Raw genomic sequence first — 21231 nt, 5'->3', positions numbered from 1 at the left:
GCCCCCGGAGATGCTGCGTCAAGTGAAGCGGGGGGGACACCCTTTCCCCCTCCGCGCCTTTTGCCCGTCAGGGTTATAACACGGGCCGGGGGCGTTCAGCGGAACGCAAAACCGACTGTCAGTCGCTGCCCGCATCCGTGCCTGACGCGTGGACGAGACTCCTGATAAGAACCTTGTGCTGGGGCGAGTCGTTCGCTGGTGTTGGTTTGAAGTGGGTCAGGAAGGCGTGCGAGCAGTAAGTGGAGAATACCATGGCATGGCTGGCCCGAACTGCTAAAGGGTAACGTCCTGAATTAAAGAATAGATATAACGTTGCACTACACTCTTCAAGCAAAGAGCGAACAGAGCCAGTTGCTGGTTTGCTGGGTACTTTGTAGTGACTGAAAGATCAGGCTGCAGTCTGTTGTTTGTTTGGGGTTTTTTTTCTTTTCTTTGTAATAGTTACCACCTGAGGATGTGTGTTGTGGAAGGTGATTAGCCCTGAAAATACTTCAGCTTGAGTGTGCAACTCGGTAGGTGAAGAAATGTACTTGTTTAAGTAACTGAAGTGAATTGTAAGGGGAATACCTGGCTTAAGGGAGAGAAACTATCTTGCTAATAATGTTAGTGATCAGAGAAATGTATAGGTACTTCTGAATAGATCAGAATATAGACGGCTGTTGCATACGACCCTTGGGAATAGCAGTTTAACTAGAAGAACAGTTATAGAGTGGGAGAAGAAAATTTGCATGCCAGGAGAGTGCCTTTTTATCTCCTACCCTATTATTTTTTATCAAGGAGCACTTAAATGGTTGAATAATCAAGGTCTGGAGCTCTCAGTATAGAATCCGTCATAAAAAGTTTGAAGATAATTAGCCAAAAGTTACTTTCTAGTAACTCTCAGTAGAATAAAGGAGAATGATTTCTATTATTTCACCTCCTACCTGTTCACCTTACTACCTATTTAATTTCTCTTAAACCACTATTTTCAGGGTTGTTTACTTAACCTCATGTATAATATTAAACCGCAGGCAATTACTTCCCTATATAACAATGCAGGTTTATGAACAAAGCTACCTGGACTTGACTGATTAACTTCATCCAAAATTGACAGTGATAAGTTGAGGATGTCTGTGCTCTGAAAGCCATACTTGCTGTTTTCCCTAATAGTTAGCAAGGAACGTGTGAGTAGGAAAACTATTTCTCTTTTCCTCCATACTTCAACTATAAAATTAATGAAAAGCCTAAGATCATTTTTAATATTATCCAGTAAATGATTTATTAAGAGCTCAAAGATCTTGTACGTGAAAGTGGAGGAGAGCATGCAAAAGAGATTGAAGAAGTGGAGGGAGCAAGACAAAATGCCCAAACAACCCTTAAAAATTTTGTGTGCTAGAAGAAGGTGACCCTGGGCGTAGCCTGTTTACTTGCCCCACAGGCCAGTTGCAGAGCATCTATCCTCTGGCAGCCTTGCCTGATCTGGCTGTTTCTAAACTATCTGACAGCTGCCTCAATTGAGATTTGAATAAGATTTGCATTTCTATGGGGTTTTAGTTTGTGATCTGCATTTTCATGAGACAGCCACAGGCGTTAAGCCTTTTCAGGAAAGGACTGCTATGAAGGACTGTGCTATAATGGCAGCTTATACTCATCCGGACTAGACAACTGTTGCTTTTTTTTTTTCTTTTAAAGGTGGAGTATGAGAATAAGGTCAAGAAAGACTTAAATGGACTTCTGAAGGTGAGTTAAAAATATTACTCAAGTTTATTTTAGTAGCTAGGAGCAATCAAATTGCTGTGTTGCCTGTATATTGTTGTTTGATCAGAAAATGAAGCTATCTTTTAAATTCTGGTTATGAAGTGAATAAGGATTAATTCATCCCCTTTACTAATGCAAATGCATGCCAGGAGTGGTTGCCTGTATGCTTATATTGCTACATCTTACTGGTAAACATTTCATTATTAAATTGTACACAGCGTATGTGTCCTTGCACTAGTAAAATATTGTTGATTCTTAGTTATAGGCATACAAAATTCCTGTCTTTCACTTATTTTAGCATAAGTGTGCAAAACTAGTATTTCAAGCATTGCAATGGTTAGATGTGCAAAACTGAAGTTTCAGAACCTGGCTGGATAAAGTCTCTTTGTATGTGTTAAACTTGAATAACAACAAGTGATTGGGAAAAAAACAGAATTTGATAATTTCTATCTTGTATCTCTGAAAGGAATTAGCACAGTTTTGGCATGATGTACTTTTGTATGTTAAAATTATTATTAAAATTATTTTTTTTTCTTTTATAGGAAGCTGTTAAATAAAAGTTAGCAAAAAAAAAAAGTGAAGGCATTACATTACAATAATGACTCTTAAAAATAATCTCTCCTGTGTTGAGCTGTGACATTTCTTGATTAAGACCAGCATCTTGCTAAAATTCATAAGGATAATATATGTGCCAGTAAGAGATGGCAACAACTAAATTGTTTATGTAAAAAGAAAAAGCACAAAATAAGATCTTCAAGGAAGAATTACTTTAATCTTGAAATTATATAAAAATTATGAACCCTGGCTTTGAAAAATCAACTGCAGATTTTTTTATTTGTATATCATTGTTACTGCATACTTTCTGAGAAAACTCTTGGCTTATGTTGTTCAGAAGCCTGAGTTGCCTAGCAGTTTCTGTCTTAAGATTTTTTTTTTTTGCAGTGTGCTGATTTAATAGATGTGGGAGCAAGCAGTCATACAAGCTTATGGTGTTATGAACCCTGGCTTTGAAAAATCAACTGCAGATTTTTTTATTTGTATATCATTGTTACTGCATACTTTCTGAGAAAACTCTTGGCTTATGTTGTTCAGAAGCCTGAGTTGCCTAGCAGTTTCTGTCTTAAGATTTTTTTTTTTTGCAGTGTGCTGATTTAATAGATGTGGGAGCAAGCAGTCATACAAGCTTATGGGGTTAGTTTGACTTGATTTTTATTTTTTAAAATGTTTTGTTTGTTTGGATTTATTTTGACTAACTTCTTGCAAAATTCACCTTTACTTATGTCTTCTGTTATGATACGAAGATAGAAATGGATGACTTTTCTGTAACGTGTGACAAAGACATGGTTATTAACAAATAGGTTATCTGCAGTGACTTAAGTTTAAAGTGGAAAAGAGTCATGAAAGACTCCATTAAGTGCTTAAATAAATAAAAATCCCTGTGTTAAAATTCCATATATTTTTAACAGGGTTTCTATTTTTGACTCTCTCCTTCAACTACCTTTATCTGTTTCTATATCCCATGTAATGTTATTAGGAGTAAACTATCCTGCTAATACAGCTGCCTACGTGAATCTTAAGTGTTATTTGTGTACACAAGTAATGCTATAGTTAGTGTGACTTTATTTATAATACCACAGAAAATATTGTCAGGCATATGCATAAAAGTGTTTTTACAAGGTTATTTCCTAGCCTTCTCTTGCGTATGGCAAGTTAGCTATATACTAGATTAACTCTGGTTCTGGTGTGCTAGGAAACCAGGCTGGGTACACAGGTGTTGTTTCGCTGCATGCTATTACTTAAGACATAGTCAGGAATAAGATGTTAACCAAATTTATGGAGAAATAGCTATTATTTTTACTGTTCATAGGACTGTTCGTTTGTGAGCTATCTTTTTTTTTCTTATATTTTCGCACTAATACAGCCTTGTATCCTGATTAAGAAAGGAAATCCAATAACTTCTTTCAGATTAACTACTGTAACTTACTACAATGTATTTTTTTAATCATTTTGTGTTTGCAATGTTGAAGTAACAAAAGGAAGAAAAATGGACACAGAGACCATTTTAAGTCTTAGACACCAACTCAAGGAAGCAGAGAATGAGCGAAGAAAGGCAGCACAATATGGCTTGCATTTATTGGAGTCCCAAAGTGAAGTTCAAAATCAGTTGGATCAAACACGCCGTGAACTGACTGAGAAAACTGAGGTGATGTTTTGAACTTTGAGTAAAAAAGGGAGTCAAGAACTTTGTATTATTTTAACTATTTTCTGAACATCACAGGTGTTTTAAATGCCTTTGAGAGTCTAGATTAATTTTAATAAACCTTTTTAAAGTATTTGTAGAGAGGGCTTTTTATTTCTGCTCTAAGATATTGAGCATGATTTTATCTAACTGGGACAGGGTTTCATAGCTAATTATGCATCAAGTGTTCAGTACTGTGTAGGATTAATTGCCTTCAATGTAATATGAATACATTGCTAAAGTAAATTTGGTTTAGAGCATGTGTTTTGGGTATGTTTAGCGATTCATTCATGTTATGCTCTCCCTGCAAGCTTTCCATCACTTAAAGCTGTAAAAAGAATGCTAGCAGCAAGACTGTAAAATTGATTTCTTCTGTAGTGAAGTTTTCAAATTTTCTAAATACCAAGGGATTCTGACTTTGTTAGTACATTTCTTTACAGCTCAGAAAAGAGTAGTGTGGTGTTGAAATATCAAGGTATTATTTAGTCAACCAGTTTTCTTAGTAATTTGCAAGAAAATTCCAATCAGAAAAATCTCTTTCACTTTCCATAAACACTTTAATTTTGATGTATGTTTGTTTTCAGTCAGCCCGTGCTTCAGATAGACTAAATGGAGAGAAATAGTATCTTTCTGGCTGTGCATCTATCCCTTCTCTTGTGATTGATAGAGCTAAAATGTTTGTTGTTTTGTTGTAGTTTTTGGTTTGGTTCTTTTTTTTACCAGCTGGAGAGTTGTAGCACCCTGCTATTCTGAATGAACCCTGATAACTTACTTTGATCGGTTTGCCATTAGTAAGCTTAGTGCAAGAGAGGCAGCTGGAAAGCACAAGTGATAAGGAAGGCAGGGCAGGATCATCGTTTTCTGCAGACAACCTGAGATGGTAGCTACTGTGTTGTGAAGCTGCACCAATAGGTTGTAATCCTATGTTATAGGCTGGAGCAAAGTTATGAGCTAAGCTGGTATGAACCAGATCAATTAGTAACTTAGATTCCAAGAGCAGAGGGAAGGAATTGTGTGCTTTCATACAGCAGAAAAACATCTTGTGTGGGAACCATGGTTATCCAACAGATTCTTTTGAGCTTTTGAATCTGTGGTTCTCTTTGGAATCTGAGAGCCAAAGCAATTACCGTGAACACAAGTGTAAGTTTTAACAGTAGGCACAAGAGTCTTTCAGAAAAAAACTGTGTGCGCTTCTGTAAAAGTCTGTGTGGACATATCGTGCTAGATTTTTGCCTTTCTTGGATCTCATCAGGAGTGCACGCCCAAACCTTTTCTGTGCACTGTCTTTATCTTTGAGTTAAAACTCGTCCTGTATATTTGAGAGCTAAGCCTGTCCTTGATAAGCTGGTGTCTGGGCCACAGATGTCAATTTCATACCTGACAGCTTTTAGTTTTGTTACGTTCCTTTTTTTAAATTCTGGTTTGTGTTTTAAGAGTTATTGTATTCAAAAAAGAAAAAAAATCCTGCATTTTTAGACTGATTTGGTTTTGGTATTTACCTTTTCTGCTTCCAAGACATTCATTTTTAAAATTTTTTTCCTTCTCCTTAATTTTGTTGTTTTGTTGTTTTGTTGTTTTGTTGTAAAAAGAAAAAAAAAATCCTGCATTTTTAGACTGATTTGGTTTTGGTATTTACCTTTTCTGCTTCCAAGACATTCATTTTTAAAATTTTTTTCCTTCTCCTTAATTGCTAGCTGAATGGAAGAGTAAAATGAAGCTGCCCTTTATAATTAGCAAACATATACAATCGGGCATAGAGGGAGGCTGATTAAAAAGTCCTTCTTCAATCTGGAGGGGTTGACAGGATTTATTATAAAACAGTAGACAACTTAGATGTCTTTACCAAACATTGAACCCAGCTGTTCTGCAGTAGGGGAACACTTGATGGACTGTAACGATTCTTAACATAATCGGGTTCCATGGTGGTAGAAAGGACACGTAAGCTCTCACTAGATTTCTTTGTTACACTTGCAGAAAAGATGCCCACACCCTTCATGTTGGTGCAAAGAAATACACAGTTTCCATGAAGAAGATAATATTACACAACCAAACAAGTCATAAAATTTCAGAGCAGTTTTGTTGTTTTTTAAATGTGGGTATGGCAATTCCCTAATTTGGACTTCAACAAAAGGTTGAATGAGCTACAAGCTTTAGGCATTTAGTATCTTCTTTCTGAGCCTGTATTTAGTACGTTGTTCCCCAAGCATTTATGAATATTACATCTAGATTTATTAGTATGTTATTTCTTTCAGAAATTTGAACAAGAGAAATACTCTCTTCAGAGAGAAATTGAACTCAAGAATCGAATGTTGGAAAGCTTGAGTTTTGAATGTGATTCCCTTAAGCAACAGCAAAACATGCAACTGGATAAACAGAAAGAACAGCTTGCCAGAGTCTATGGACAAGAAATCAGTGACCTTAAAAACAAGGTTTGGCAACTAATATACAGCTAAAATGTTGCTAATAGCATTTTAAAGAATATGTTTTTAACTCATAATTGCACACTTAAGTACCAAAACAAATCTAATAAGTAGTTTTAATATGTAGAAGCTTCGTTGGTTGGTTTTTAACAAACATCTGCATAGTTATATTGTGTATTACATTAAATTTCAAAGCTTATTTTTAAAAGTTTACTCTTAAATTGTATTTCTAGGACATTTTCTATAATTAGAACAGAGACAAAATTATTGTGCTTTTCAAGAATTTATTATAAAATGGTACTACTTAGTTGTCAACTGTCTTTAAGGTGGAGAACCTGAAAGCAGAACTAGATGAAACCCGACTCTCGGAGAAACAATTAAGACACAAAGTGGATCATCAGAAGGAAATAATTGCTGCCAAATCAGAAGAACTACATATGATGTCTGAACGTGTACATGAAACCATGTCTTCAGAAATGCTCAATCTTCAGATAGAACTCACTGAACTAGAAAGTGTGAAGGTGTGTAACTAGTACTTAATTATTAGGAATGTAGGCTAGTTGGAAATAAAATTCTGTGCTTTTGTTCACGTCTTTTTTAGATGCTTTGTGTATATTGCTACCTTATGATTGGCTTACTATTAAGAAAATATGCACAGAAAAAATAATAGCCTTAACTAGACTTTAACGCAACCTCTTATTCAAGAGAATATTTTGTATTAAAAGTAATTACTACTAACAAACCTGTTTGGTTCACATGGGCCTGCTTTTCTTGAAGTTGTTCTATAAACTTTTTATTTCATACTTTTTTTTTTTGTTTAGGCCAATGTTGAAGAAAAGCTGAATGAACTGCAGTACAGTAAAGAACAATTAGAACTCATAAACAGTAACTTACGTAATCAGCTGGAGCGTCTACAGGGAGAAAAAGAGGAGAGGGAAAAAGAAGTTGTTTCTTACTGTAATGCGTTAGAGGTATTCTCTAAATTTTGTTCAACAGTGGTAGACAATCCCTGAATTCTACAAGTTGTGGTGCTAGCTTTTCAGTGAAATCAGAGGAGTTTTGAGAGCGGAGTTCTGAGGAGGGAGGGAGAAAGAGAAGGCAGAGGGGGAAAAAAGGGATATTGGCTAGTCATGTTTGGTATTGCTGTTGCTAACTACTCTCTATATTGGCGGTCTTTTGTGGAAGGCTGCGTATGGAGATCCTTTTGCATTGCAGTATTCTGCCTTATAACAGGACCTTCTCACAGGTCACTGATATAATTCTCATTTTTATTTCAAGTTCCTACTGAATGCCTTGGAAAACTTTGTACTGGGGAGTAGAGGATTTGTGACTAAATAGCACAGCTAGGCTAATAGTCTCAATAACATTAATCCAACTGATAAACATCAAAGTTTTCCTTTAAAGGTTTTAGTTATGCTCTTGTTCTGAAGAGCAAGAGTAATATTAAGCCTTTTAGTGAAACAAAATTGATTGTCTCTTAGTGACTAAACTGTATGCACAGTTAAGTACCGCAGTACAAGATAATCTATGCTAAAGGCATAGGAAATGAAAAAGAGGTAAAACTATCTGATTAAATTCATATATGCAGTACATCAGATGCTTAAATGACTAATATCCTCTTTGCTTTAATCTAGAAAGCTCGTGAAGCTAATCAAGAGCTTCAAGTTCAGCTGGATCATGCAGTGCAGCAATCTTTGGACCCTACAAGTAAAGGCAATTCTCTCTTTGCTGAGGTACAATTATGCCACAGATACCTGAGAATATACGGAGGAGAGAAGAAATACTTCATAAGTTTTATTTCTTATATTGCATTGAAAATATTAAGAGTATCTGTACCTGATCTGGCCAGCATGAATATCTATTCCTCAAACACTACAGTGTTGAACTGTCTAGGAACTGACCTATGTAAAACAACTTTTATACACACTCTGAAGTTGGGGAGTTAGTAAAGTTAATGGAATCACTTAGTTACCTGGCTATCAAGACAGAAGATGGGGCTGAGGATTCATGACAGTTCTGCCTGCAGCTCTTAGCTCTAAGTAGTTTTGTTCGGCTGGTAAGCCTTCTTTAATGCAGAAGATAGTATGTGAAATACTAAATATGCTGTTAAATGCTGTCTTTTAAAAACATGCTGAAAATGGCTGGATGTTTGAGCATTTGGGAGGGTTTCTGAATTAGTTTTTGAATAAGAGTTCAGCTGCTGTTAAATGCATAGGGAGTTATTTTGTTTTCTGACAACACCCAGGGAATGGGTTGAATTGGGTACACAGTTCATTTTTTTTTTTTTAAACTATTTGTTCTGATGCCAATGGACAAAACTATTCTACAGCAACAATGAAACATATGAAAAGTTACTTTATTTTGATATCAAAAGAACAAAAGAAAAATCTGTTGCACTTTACTGTTTGGGCTTCAGCTGCTACAGTACTGTCTACTCACTTTTATCTCGGAGGTAATGACAATAGCGCATACTTTCAAGCGCTGTTGCTGGAAAAGCAGTATTTGCAGAACCAACATCAGTTGCTAGGTAACGTCTCCTTGTAAAACTCGTCATCCAAGTGACAACAAGTGTTATAATTTTCATAGTAATAATTGTTAACAATGTTCTGTAGGTGGAGGACCGTAGGGCAGAAATGGAACGACAGCTGATCAGTGTGAAAATAAAATATCAGTCACTACAAAAACAGCATGCATTCACTAGAGAACAATTGCAAAGAATGAAGGTATGACCATTACTGTAATAGTCTAGGGTTTCCTTGGGGTCTGATAAGGCAATGCTTTAGCACACAGGCTAGGGGATTTGATTATCTTTAAAATATGATACAATAGTCTGGGGGGAGGGAAATGGGAGAAAAAACAAGTGAGAGATGTCATTGTGCTATTTAACTTTTATGATAGATCAGCATTTTTCTACTGCTACTAGCGTTATTACTCTATCCTAGAACTTCAAGTTATGCTGAAGGCACTATGTTTGCTTACTTTGGCAGTAGTTGTTAAATGGATAAAAGTGAAACACAACTCCTGTCAGTCAAACTAGCATTCGGTTTGTCTTGACTATTGCTTTTTTTTCCTTATCTGATTCTCGTACTACATGAATCATTTATATGTGTATTAACGGTGATTGTCAAGAATGAATGTAAAGAAAAGGGCAGGCTTGAACTCTGTCCTCTGATCACACTGTTTCTTTTCTTCCCTCTGGGTTGCTTTCTTGTTTTTATGTTTGTCTATATTTTTCTGGCTTCTCCCTATCTTTAGTGCAAGAATAACTCATAACTTTTGTCATAACTATTTCATTTAGACTACACTTCCATAGGATGGGAGCCTGTTGGTTAATGCTGTTGAGAACTAGTTAGTAGAAGCTGATTTACAAGATAATGTAAAGGGGATGGTGCAAAACTGCCAACTGTCTTCATGTTGGTCTTCTGATTTTCCAACACACGACTGGATCCTTTCATTTTGATCAAATACTTGATCATGCAGTTTGAGGAGAGTGCTTAAACATCAAGAGTGATGATAATGAGTAATACTGAAGATATAGGTTTCTGTTACCTAGCTTTTTTTGAGAAGTAGGTTGAAAATAATTGAAATAACATTCTTAAAGGACAAAAAAAGAACTACTGATGCAGCAAAGGAATTCTCTTTTACTAAAATCTGACCTTGAGATCTAAAGATTTGAGTGAGTAAAATTATTGAATAGAATCAGTTTCTTCAGAAATTTTCTCCTTGTAATGTGAGGGTAAGTCAGTCACGCTGATTGAATGGTGTAAGAAACATTCATAATACTGAAAATTTTCACCAAGAACTGAGGCAAATTGGTATCCCTGTTCTACTATTTAATTTTTTTATTTGGAATTTCAATTTATACTCATTTGTCCCCATAAAATTTCTTCTAATATCAATATTAGAGATAGGTAGTTTGTTTGGACAGCTGTTTTGCTTAAGCTGCCATCTTAGATCCCTGTTAGGATCCTCTGTGCTTTGTGTTGTGTTGTGATGCTGTGTGTTAAAGCTCAATATATAGTTAACTGATCTCTTCATTCAGCAGCTGATTCCAACAGTATAGTTAACTGTTGTAGCAGCTTTAGTTGTCAGAATGCCTGAATGTGGTATTTACTGATGACTTCTGAAGATCTGACTCCTGAACAGAATGTAAGCAGTACTCCTGTGAAAGTTTTACCATGTCTGGTGTATTTCCCACAGCCCACAGTATCCCTTCCAGTTTCTTAATGTTTCTGTTCTTTGTTTTTATGTAGATCAACTGCAATTTGCAATTCTGACAGTTAGCAAGTGGGCTTTTAAGTGAAAGGGGAAAAGGTTAGGTGCCCACATGCTTGGGAAATGTAAGGATAGTTTTAGTCAGCAATGGGGGTTAAAATTTTGCTTCCCATACATCCTGTAGAAGCTATGAGGAGGAGATCATTGACTCTTTCTTTAGCTGTAGTTTGTGTACAGAATCGTCAATATCCTTTACTTGACATAGGAGATTCTGTAGGGTAAACGCTCTTCTCTCGCTTTCTCTGTTAATCTGTAGTCTAATTTGTTTCAGTTGATTCTTTCCCTGTGACTTTTCTGAGTGTCCTACAGTGTTACCTTATCCATACTGACTAGAGTGGTAAAAATGCTACAGTTGCCACTAACACCCTGTTAAGTCTTTCCATTATTGCACTTCGTGTTGTTTCTCCAGTTGTTTAAATGTCTGATGTATCACTTTAACTGAATGTGTTATGGCCCTTGTACTATGATATTATTATGTTAACAGCATCAGAAAAATCTGCTATAAATGCTCATACCTTATCCATACTGACTAGAGTGGTAAAAATGCTACAGTTGCCACTAACACCCTGTTAAGTCTTTCCATTATTGCACTTCGTGTTGTTTCTCCAGTTGTTTAAATGTCTGATGTATCACTTTAACTGAATGTGTTATGGCCCTTGTACTATGATATTATTATGTTAACAGCATCAGAAAAATCTGCTATAAATGCAAGATTTGACTTTGATAAACTTCTTTTGTAATGACAAAGGGTGTTCCTTTGCTTGAAAGGATGTGTTCCACTGAAGGAGTAGAAGAAGCTGAAATTCTTGGATTAATATTACAGAAGGCAAACTTAGTGTTATCTATACCTCAGAATCAGAACTGCAAAAAAAGGGGTTTTAAACTCGTTGGTGAACTAGGTCTTTTTTTCCCAAGTTGAGAAGATCTCAATAGATGCATTTTTAGCCCTGATAAACAAGCCTGGACTGTAGTTTAGTTCTAGCTGACTTGGTGTTTATGGTTTGAATGTGAAATGTTGTGTGTGTCCTTGACAGCATATTTATAGGTTCCTTAGTCAATACGGAGAAAGATATGACACCTCAGGACTACTCTGTTCAGTAAGTTTTCAGCTGTCCTGAAGATTTTTAGTGTCAACCTATGATGATAGTTGTGAAGACTACATTGCAAGGACTACTGAGTTTAAGCATCCAGTGCGCTTATTCAGGATTAGAATTAGAAGGCTTGAGTACCCTAACTGTTATGGGTAAGAGGCTGAGATTTTCAGTCACTTAACCCAGTATTTGTTGTAAGGATTTTTTTTATTCCTTTTTTTCAGCTGCAAATGGCTACGCTGCTACAGATGAAAGGCTCTCAGGCAGAATTTGAGCAGCTGGAACGCTTACAGTCGATGTTAGAACAAAAGAATGGTGAGATAGAAGATCTTCTTATGAAAGTGAGGCAGCTAGAAAAATTTAAGGTATGTGGTCTGTAATAAGTGGAAAAGTCATAATCAGAAGTTAAAACATGAGAATAAGAAGAATTATGCAAACTACCTGAAGTCCATGCTCAGGTTTGAAAGGGGATCCAAAGGCTACTCGTACCTTTATTTGACCAAAGTTCTATTTTACAGCTGGAGAACATATACTTCTGAAGTTCAGAGAAGCAGAAAATTGTACACTGCCCAACCGCTGGTTTGGAGAAACAATCTTTTCTGGGTTCCTGTGTGTAGCACCTTCATATTTTACATAGTTACCTGTAGTGTTTAAATTCAATTACTTGGTCAAAGTTCACTAAACTATGACATCTGATTTTTCTCTTGGAAGACATAACCATTTCACGTTTTTACTGTGTATATTTAGGCTTTATCACTTCTTAGTCTCTCGCTATATTGGATTTCTTGGATATTTATTTCCTTAACATGTCTTAACTTTGCAGTTGAAGCATGCACTTCTCTAGAGAAACTGAATTGCTTAATCATTCTTGTAAAGCAATTTCTTTAGTCCCTTTATGCAACTTGATAGTATCTTGTAAATATTTTGGAAGGCGAGAAATACATGAGAACACCTGTATGCACTATTGTAATGTTACTGATGTTTGTGTGTATACGGAGTGAAAAACTGTAGCCTCTCTTACTCTCTTACATACTTATGGACTCGATTGGCCCTTTATCACAGCTTTGGAATGTAAACTTAGGTGTATTAGCTTGTGCAGTAGGATTATGTTTTCCAGGATAGTGTCCTCTATTCTGCATTTAACCAAAGTGGCATAAAGCTAGGCTTAACCCATTTTAGTAAGCGATTGAGACAGTTTGATTGCCGTACCAGTTTTGTCATGTATAAGCTGATAAATATTTATTTTTGTCTCTATGCCATAAATAAGTAGTGTCAGGAAACTAAATGATTTATTCAAATAACCATCAAAAGTACCCGTAGTCAGTGACTGACAGAAGCCTATGAGATCTGTGGGACAGTATTAAATCCGAGTACGGCTTCAGAAAAAAAACCACAAAGCAAAAACCCAGAATGTCACATGTTACTGATGTATTTTATAGAAGGTTTATTGCATTTATGGCATCTTTACTATGAACCAACTTTCTCCTCTAAAAGATGTAATTGATTTTGAGATTTTGGCTATTGATTAACATAGCTTGTATTCCTCACCTTTGGGGTCCAGCTGCTGAAGCCTAGAAATAAAGGCTGAAACAAATTCCCTATGGGTTAACTAAATATTCTGTATTTTCAAGTAAAAAGGAAGATAACTGTTCTGTAATGCTATTTGAAAACCTCTGGAGTTGAAAACTTGCTTTTCTATTTCTCTTTCAGTGTATGAGAGAACTGTCAGTTTCAGTGCTATTTGACATTTGTAACAAATGAGGAAGTACTCTGAGCAACTGAGCTCTCTTGTATGTTGAAATGCTCCTATGATGAGGCTTCTCTATAGAAATGCATGGAAAAATTCACCTAAGGACTAAGCTAATGTGCTTCTGAAAGGTCACTATTTGACAACCTGACGTTTTTTCTTTATCAGACTTTATATGAGAATATGGAAGAATTCAGAGCTCCTAGTAGCTCAAAAGGAGGAGAGTCTGAAGATGGTTACTATGCAGATTTACTGCAAATGAAACTTGACAACTCAAAGTAAGTACTTAAAGGTTTGAGGCCTAGAAGTTGGTTCTAGTCTAGTTATCTTCTAGCTACTTGTTTTTATTGTCCCTCTTTTGTTACTGTTTGTCTGTATGTAGTCCACTGACTGTATGTGCAAATATGCTCGTTGTCTCATTTTCTAATGCTGTGGAACCATCCTATGGTCATTATAGGACTGAGAGTTGTTTTGGCATTTTACTTATTGTTGCAAAAGATGGCAGAACTATTTTATATTATTGTTGTTTTCTTCTAGAAATGTTGTTAGTACTCCTAGATACAAGATAGTTGACAACTATAAAAAAAACAAAAACCAAAAAGTAACCTGTAAAGGAACTGTATGAAGCTTCTGAAAGCCTATAGGCTGTATATATTTATTTCTCTTCTAAAAAGAGTGAGATAATAACACTTTAAATGTTTTACTGGACTATTTAGTTGGGATGTGTTCTTCGGCTGGTGAATTCCATCTCTATTAATTAGAAAGTCCATAGTGTTTGGCCTCAGGACTGTTTTTAAGCCCTCGGATGAAAGTATTGCCCTTCCAGCAGGAGGCAATGGTCGGCTGTGGGAATTCCTGAGAAGTCTGTCACCTCGCTGTTGTTGCTATTATGAGAAACTGGTATGATCCGAGTACCTTAGGATTGCTGAGGAATGGTGATTCAGTGCTTATGATGTGGAAGTTAATGGCCTCTGAAACAGAGGCAAGGACATGCACTGAGTATTAACATAATTATTTGTGGTGTCACTTGGAGTAATGCCTTTGTGTAGAGCTTGTATTGTCAGTTATAGAAGTAGTTATATTAACTTATACACAGGTTAAAAAACCCCTGATGAAATAGTGAATTTGTAGGTTAGGGTAAGTTTCTCAAACCAGTTATGTGTGCATGTGTGCGTTGTTTTACAGCTTTGTTTTTAACAAACTTGATATCTCCAGTAACTAAACTCACTGCTCTATGTCAAGTTCAAGTGAAAACTTTCATTGTACCGAAAGAGGTCTCCTTCGTTTCCTACTAGTGTATAAATATGAATTTTATGTGAAGTCACTGAATGCTTAGTTGACTTTTTGTATCAGCTGCTTTACTAAAAAACAAAACCAAAACCAAACCAACAACAAAAACACAAAAAACCCCAACCAAGTCTGACTGTGTAATTTTCCTCCCACCCTAGCAAGGAAACTGAAACCTTGAAAAATGAACTATCCTTGCAGAGGATGAAAGCTCTGTATGAGAGCCAAAGGGTTCTGGAAGTTGAAAGGAAACTCTTCACAAATGAGAGGCATTTGCAAGCTTGTCAGAGTGAGAATATGAACTTGCGAGTTATGCTGGATGAGCTAAAAATGAAATACGAACCTGAAGGTAAATACTACTTTTCCATATGGAAAAAAAAGAAATATCTGGTCTTTTCAACCTTCACAAGTTAAATAACATTAAACAGGAAGACATTAGGTTAGTTCCAGATATAAACTAACGTTTAAATGGCTGCCTCTTTGGTAATAACCTGGTCTAAAAACTGCTGAACTGAAATAGTAAAGCCCTACTTTGCTCAAGGACCTTACTTCAGTATGTATGCTAACGTTAATTTTGGAAGACTAAAGAGTACAAATCATAGTGTTCAGAGGCTTTGGAGTACAGCTAGATAACCATAGTGAAGTAGGTGGGAGCAAATTCTCAGGAGGTGCTTTTCATAACAGTAGCAGTAGTTCTCTGTTGATGAGAAGTATCAGCTTTCTGAATGTAGGCAGCTGATGTGAGCTTTGTTATGAGTGCAAAGCATTTAGAGGAAAAACTGTTCAGTAGCTCAAGTTAATATGGACTGAGTTTTGACAACAGGCTCACCTGAAAAACAGCTGATACCTGGGTATGTGCAAAAACAAGGGACTGTAGCCTGTGGAGGAAGACGAATGGGGAACCAGGTGGACGACTTGGTTTTGGTACTTGTCCCTACCCAAAGGATTTAATTTTAAAAGCTTAGTTGTGGAAGCTGACCTCAGCAGCCTCCAAAATGGAAATAAAATAATTGAGCGTATTCATGTAGTTCAGAGCATCTAATTAAAAGCCTTGGTAAAAAGGGAGAGTGGATGGGGAGAAAGAGCTTTGGGGGGGTTTTTTTGTCTCTTTTTCAAGCTAACTTCTGTTGGGATGCTTACTTGCTGATAACAGATTATATGAAAGGCCATTCTTTTAAGGGATGTAAATTGCCTATTAAGAATTATTCCAAGGTCTTCAGTCATGTGAAGTAAATGTTCTTTATTAGTTTTATTATGAACATGTTGGCAGACAGTTAACTCCAGCTTCACTTGTGTACAAAAAGTATGTTCTTTTTTTCTTAGAATTACTTAAAGGCACTAAAATTAAAAAGAAGAGGGAGAAGATTCCACTGGACAGTACTTGTGAATACTTGGACAGCAAAAATACTTCAGTAAAAGAAGCTGCTCTCACTCAATTGCCAAGTAAGGAAGAAACAAAGATGACTTCCAAGAACTTGGAGCAAAGTGATGCTTCTCCTAAAAAACACGCTCTTGAAGCACCACCAATAAATATAGCTCTTCAAGCAATGCAAAAAGTAGTTGAACTTGAAAGAGAAAGAAAGAGAGTTAAAACTAAAGATGAGAATCATGATGCCTTTACTTCGTGTAGCAGAAGTGGAAGCAATTCCTTGCCTTCAGCTGCCCCCAGGTCAGTGTCAGCTTCTGTCTATGGTCAAGGCAATCAGCACAGACCTGCATCTCTTTTCTTTCGCTGCATGAACTATGCTATCCACTTCTTTATCTATTTCCTCAGTGTTGCATGCAGTGTAATTCCTCAGCTCCAGCTGCCTACGTTGAACCTCTCAAAACCTTTTAGAAAGACTAAAATGATGACTAATGAAAAAGACTCTTGAACCTGTAACGATCTTTGAAATAATGTCCCCAATACTTGAAAATGTTTAAGGTGTGCGGATAGCATGGCAGTTCACTCAGTTTGCTCTAACTTCAGAAATAGGACTGTTTGCTTGGTTCCTTCAGAGCTGCCACACAACTGTGTTACATATCAAAGTAGCAAAGGCAAGAGGTATCATGCTTCAATTTCATACCTAATTTCAGCCCTCATCAACTTTCAGGTTTAGCTAAAAACCTAAAAATTATTTAAATTAAGTAATTCTTAACCTGAATTGGGTTAACAGAACTTGCATTGTACAAGACAATAGGCAATTAATTATTCCATTTGTGTTGTCAGACAACTGACTTCCATAATCTGGACGCGTGATAACTAGAAGCACAACTGCTAAACTAAGATCAAGTGTTTTTCCCCTGAACTGAGAATTTAAGTTGCTTTTTGATAGATGGTAAAGTAACTTAGTACAGTAATTAGCTCCAACTTTTTTGGGGAAAGGAATGCTGACTTTTTTGCCAGGTGATGCTTTTGTATTCTGTTCATATTCATAATCTTAGTAAACACATGCTGGAGTGTTTGGGGGGAGAAAAAAAATCGGGGATAGTCTAGATGTTTTGAGCTTACAACTTGCTAATGTCTGCTAGTAAAAATAGCTTATTGAATCTAGAATGACAGCAGCTTTGAAGATGGAAGGAGGCCTAATACGTGGAAATCTGTACAGTATATCCAAAATTAATGGCATTCAGAAGTAATTGGATTGATATTTTGACTCTCGGATCAATTATTCAAGGTTGCATTGGATGCAATTAACAGATTTAAAGTAACCAAACAGTACAATCTTCTGAAATAGTGTGGAAAGAATATGACAGAAATAGCAGTTCGAGACGCTATGTCAAAATATGCAGGGACTTTTGCTGAGGAGGAAAGATCAGGGAGGTCAAACATGGGTGGTGAAAGTTGAGAGGAAGATTGGATGATTTAGTGATGGTATTGTGTTTTGACAGTGTTCTGTATACATAAAGGAACAGATAGCATGTAACCTGGGTGTGAAAAGTTTAACTTATTTCCTCGTATTTCTTTTGGAAAGGAAGATACAGTGTCTGCCAACAGGAAGTTGTTGGAAACAGTTTATGTGAACTGAAGGGATAAACCTACCAGCGAGAGGGTGAGGAGAGGAAGCTATTTTATGGGGTTGATGTTTGAAAACAGAGCAGGTGGAAAAAGTGGAAGAGGAAGAGGAAGTCATAGTTCAGATGGAGGGTTCTAATCTTGTACCCATTGTTGTTGTTTCAAATAAGGAATAAAACCTAAATCAGTAGATTTAAAAAAAAAACAAAAAAACAAAAAAACCCAAAAAAAACCCCAACACAACAACAAAAATGCCGCAAAACTCCATATAAGCTTTACAGTTGTTTTCAATGGTGGTATGAACCTGTAAAAGGCAAATCCAGGCAGAAGGTTCTGTTCATGTTTCTGGTTGTGTTAATGAACTACTAAATCCCCAATTAATGATGTTGTTAAGATAACATTGTGGACTTACTTAACCCTGATCTGTTGTGATTTATTATGATATAGGAAGTCATGATAAAATCTGAGTAGTTGAGAGGTTGGGTTTCTAAACACTAAAAGATTCTCTGGACTGTTTTGCGATGGATGTGGCCAAACCCTATGTAGGAATACAGCTACATATGTAATGTAAAGGCACAAAAAATATTGGCAACTTGAGCAGGAACGTGGACCTGAAAAATGGAGAGCTTGGGGGAGGAAAAAATAATTGGCATGTGCATGGTGGATAATTGTCAGCATTTGACCTTGTGTTAAGTAAAACGTCATGCTCTGGCTGAAAAGGCTATTGTGGGCATTGGGGGTTATTTTTGTAACTGGAGTAGGTTTTGTGCAATAATTACTCTAGCTCTGTCGTTACTAGTCCATGAAATGTGGCAGTGAAAAGAGCCATAGTAACTGTGAAAGGATTGAAAACTTCACTTCTAGAAAAAGGTGTTTGAAAAGCTTTGTCATCTTAGCTTAGGAGGTGATGAAGTGGTCAGAAGTGATCTGTGTGTACTTGTATGGGTGACAAATTTCCTTGTTTGAAGAGTCTTGCTTGCTAATGTGATTCAGCAAGGTAAACCTAGATAACTTTGAACTAATAGCATACGTACATATCTGCAGTGCGTGTGTATATACTTACAAAAGTTGAAAGCAAGTAAACATTGGAGTACTTCATTAGGTGATGGTACTGATTAGGTTATGATATGCGAGTGTTGAGAACATAGTAGTTGAGACTAAAGATTTAAATATTTAAGTGATTATTTTTAATTGTTAATTACTGTTGTAATTCAGGCAATGCAAAGGTTATAGGTAGTGATATTTTCTGTTAGGCCAACTGGTCTATAAAAAAAATACACTTCTGTATTGAAATGCTTTTCTTCACTTCTGAAACTGAAATAACAAATTCCAGCCCTTGCTGCCCAACGTACTTTGCAATTAGATTTGAGGTTGTTTGCTTTAGTTTGATCTAAAGAAGGGCTTGTGTGCCTAAGAGCTTATTTGCTCTTTTAAGTTATTTAGTTGGATTACGTATACCAAATCTACTTCATTTGGACTTTGTTCGGACAGGAAATGCCTATTGCCTATAGCCATTTGGCTCAGCAGGAGATCTCGATAACTAATATTCTCTTTGGGGTTTTAGGCATGGCATTCGTCTTCAGGAAGTAAAGCTCCATCTGATCAGACTAGTTGATCTTCCTTAAACGGGTAGAAGGAACCCTCGTTATGTCTCGTTTCTGGAGCCTACAAAGTCAAAGCTTGATAGAATCATGTCATAGTTTCACAAGCTTTTTTTTTTTTTTTTTTAAGTGGAGGTGTTTAACTGTCATCTCTTCTGATCCATCCATTTCCTTGGGTGAACACTTCATCAAATATGGCAATGCTACAAGGGGTGGTCTATGAGCTGGCTTGGTATGAGGACTGTGGTGGGTTAACTTTGGCTTGCTGCCAGATGCCCACTCAGCTGCTCTCACTCCCCCTCTTCAACAGGACTGGGGAGAAAAATAAGATGGAAAAAGCTCATGTGTTGAGATTAAGACAGGGATCAATTAGTCACGGGCAAAACAGACTTGACTTGGGGAGGATTAATTTATTGCCATTTAAAAATAGTGGGACAGCAAGAAAGACAGACAACCACCTTCCCCCTACACCCCAACTCTTCTTCCCAGGCTCAGCTTCACTCCTTCATTCCCAACTTCTAACTCCTCCTCTCGAGTAGCGCAGGGGGGATGGGGAATGGGGGTTGCAGTTAGTTCATAACACTTTGTCTCTGCTGCTCCTTCATTATCACAAAGGTTGGTAGAAAAGAATTAAAGGGACTGGCTGATTTTTGAACTCCATGAGACTTAATTTCATAACGTGATGTTAACTGAACTAATTCATTTTGTCTCTTCTCTTGTTATATGTAGCAGCCTGTAGACGTGATCTATTACCCATTAGTAAAAACACGTATTTTTCAGAAAAATTTAATTCAGTATAGTAATTGAAAATATGGTTTAACAACTTGTAGGCTGTAGAATAATCAGTCCTGAAGCATTTGCAGGCCAACTATAAAATACTAAGAATGAAAGGAAAAATTTATTTGCTTGGATTGTCTGTTCATTGTCACATTAAAATTCAATTATTTGAATCTTCAGGCATTTCTGAGTACCTCATTGCCATAAACTAAGGTTTTCATAAGTGAAGCAAATCATGGCAATCTATTGCTGATCCAGATAAAAGCTATAACTACCTTTAAAGTGAAGTTACACTTACTAACGTGAAATGGCTCATTCATTTCATCTTCATAAGTCAGTGTCAGTCCTCTGATAAATTACTTTAGGTATTTATTAACATAGTTCTAGTCTGAGGAAGTTAGCTTACTTTATGCTGACTTGCATAAACATTTTGGTGTGCATTCGAAGCATAAAAAGATCATTTTTCTTCTCTCTTCAAATAATGAATTCTAATAGTTGTTTACTTTTTATGAAACAATGTGATGTTTCTGATGTGAATTTGATTTCCAGACTTGTTACACTGTACACTAACAGAATTACCTAATACTGTAAAAGGGGAGTATTTTGTATAAATCCAATTGTGCTGATTTGGAACACATTTTAAGTCAATTCAGTTCTTAGTTGGCCTTTTAGGTTGTTTGAGTTCTTGGTTTGTTCTGTATTTTTAGAGGGAATCCTATAAAATCCTATAGTGTGGCCAGCAGGAGCAGGGAAGTGATCGTGCCCCTGTACTCAGCACTGGTGAGGCCGCACCTCGAATACTGTGTTCAGTTTTGGGCCCCTCACTACAAGAAGGACGTCGAGGTGCTGGAGCGTGTCCAGAGAAGGGCAACGAGGCTGGTGAGGGGTCTGGAGAACAAGTCTGATGAGGAGCGGCTGAGGGAACTGGGGTTGTTTAGCCTGGAGAAAAGGAGGCTGAGGGGAGACCTCATTGCTCTCTACAACTACCTGAAAGGAGGTTGTAGCGAGGTGGGTGTCAGTCTCTTCTCCCAAGTAACGAGCGATAGGATGAGAGGAAATGGC

At 36.7% G+C, this 21231-nt stretch overlaps 1 protein-coding gene across 4 annotated transcripts in view; it reads left to right on the top strand.

The window, feature by feature from the left end:
* The first annotated feature begins 439 nt into the window (after positions 1-439).
* Positions 440-21231, top strand: part of SPDL1 (spindle apparatus coiled-coil protein 1) — a 27470-nt gene continuing 6678 nt past the window's right edge. Inside the window, exons 1-12 of one of the 4 annotated variants that reach the window (XM_009285698.2) lie at positions 440-512; positions 1672-1719; positions 3765-3940; positions 6229-6405; positions 6723-6917; positions 7218-7367; positions 8031-8129; positions 9009-9119; positions 11987-12127; positions 13678-13787; positions 14958-15145; positions 16120-16465. In XM_009285698.2, coding sequence (XP_009283973.1) covers positions 3782-3940; positions 6229-6405; positions 6723-6917; positions 7218-7367; positions 8031-8129; positions 9009-9119; positions 11987-12127; positions 13678-13787; positions 14958-15145; positions 16120-16465 — 1676 coding nt within the window. In that variant the 5' untranslated portion in view covers positions 440-512; positions 1672-1719; positions 3765-3781. Of the gene's footprint in view, positions 513-1671; positions 1720-3764; positions 3941-6228; positions 6406-6722; positions 6918-7217; positions 7368-8030; positions 8130-9008; positions 9120-11986; positions 12128-13677; positions 13788-14957; positions 15146-16119; positions 16671-21231 lie in introns of those variants that run through there. The other 3 variants (XM_019473883.1, XM_019473882.1, XM_009285700.2) reach the window with 3 other exon arrangements.

The sequence above is a fragment of the Aptenodytes forsteri genome, unplaced genomic scaffold (genome assembly GCF_000699145.1).
Source record: "Aptenodytes forsteri isolate BGI_AS27 unplaced genomic scaffold, ASM69914v1 Scaffold54, whole genome shotgun sequence".
Classification (NCBI taxonomy): domain Eukaryota; kingdom Metazoa; phylum Chordata; class Aves; order Sphenisciformes; family Spheniscidae; genus Aptenodytes; species Aptenodytes forsteri.
Note: the sequence above shows the minus strand (reverse complement) of the source record. Positions and strands in the feature narration are given on the sequence as shown.